Genomic DNA, 1,203 nt, shown 5'->3' with positions numbered 1-1,203 from the left:
GGGAGGCAACTAATTACAAAAACCAGAGCATGTAGCACACAACTACAAATTCACAAAATCGTATACACGGTCAAATAATACATAGCTCAGAAAAACGTAATCAACAAAATTTAAAGTAAAATACCAAAGGTCACAAATAACAAAATTCAATAATTCACAACATTATCGCCAAATTAGAAATATAGGAAAAATTGCACAAAATCAATAATCATAAACTTTGAACCTTGAACAGTTAATCTTACGAAATCTCGTGGCCACGTGGTACTTACCTCAAAATGATGGATGAGGGGGGAGGAGATCAACTGATGAGCGAAATCAACTTTAGGGCTTTCTTGGCCAACTAAATTCCTTACAAAAAGACAAAATGAAACATTGGGGCTTTCTTGGCCAACCGAGGTTTATACAACAACGACAAAGACCTCCAGGGCTTTCTTGGCCAACTGAATCTCACACTTAAATAAACTTTAGAAATTCTAGGGCTTTCTTGGTTAAACTAAAACTCACACTTGAATAAATTTCTAAAACTTCAGGGCTTTCAGGGCCAACCAGAGAGAAAATAAAGGGGGGAGCTAGAGGTTTCGTTTGATTAGATATTTGAAAATTCTTGTAGCTGATACGATGAGTTCGCAGACAACGACAAAGAAAAAAAACTTGAAACGTGACTCAAGTCCTCCGACGGGTGACATAGCGTTCCTCCTATTCACATACCGGGACTACTAACTGGGTACAACGACGTAAAAACTAAGAGAGCGACTGCTACTCGCTCGAGAATTTATAACTTAACCTGACCTACGTCATTTCCACCTTGCTCGTCTCCCATTGGTCGGAGTTCGCAGACTTCCGCAACGTCGCGTGGACAACCGTAGGACTAAAAAAATGCCGTACGATGTGAAGTGATCCAGTTATTTATAGACTTAGTGTTTAATTCTCTCTTGCTATTTTCCTCAAAGTAAACAGTATAAGCTATTGTTTTTGCTCTACGGAAGCGTCCCTAGACATTTATAACATAATGGGCGCGTTTATTACATAAACAGATTTGTCTAGAAAATAGATGAAATATACACTCTGTCGTTCGAAGACTTCGGAATCTTCTGAAGTAATCCATGTCTTGTAGAAAATTCAGGTAATTTCCTGTCAATCTTTGCAAGCAATTCCCGTCGAGGTTTTCAGCAGTTAAGTTGGCAGCAACGACTCATGGCAGAA

General features: G+C 38.8%; 1 protein-coding gene across 1 annotated transcript in view; it reads right to left on the bottom strand.

Moving 5' to 3' along the window:
• LOC117175372 overlaps positions 1-999 on the bottom strand; it is a 47,258-nt gene extending 46,259 nt beyond the window's left edge. Inside the window, exons 1-3 of the mRNA XM_033365081.1 lie at positions 982-999; positions 780-868; positions 270-348 (exon numbers count right to left, since the gene is read on the bottom strand). Of these exons, the coding sequence (XP_033220972.1) occupies positions 270-348; positions 780-868; positions 982-999 (186 nt within the window). The remainder of the gene's footprint in view (positions 1-269; positions 349-779; positions 869-981) is intronic.
• Positions 1,000-1,203: the final 204 nt, after the last annotated feature.

The sequence above is a fragment of the Belonocnema kinseyi genome, chromosome 6 (assembly GCF_010883055.1).
Source record: "Belonocnema kinseyi isolate 2016_QV_RU_SX_M_011 chromosome 6, B_treatae_v1, whole genome shotgun sequence".
Classification (NCBI taxonomy): domain Eukaryota; kingdom Metazoa; phylum Arthropoda; class Insecta; order Hymenoptera; family Cynipidae; genus Belonocnema; species Belonocnema kinseyi.
Note: the sequence above shows the minus strand (reverse complement) of the source record. Positions and strands in the feature narration are given on the sequence as shown.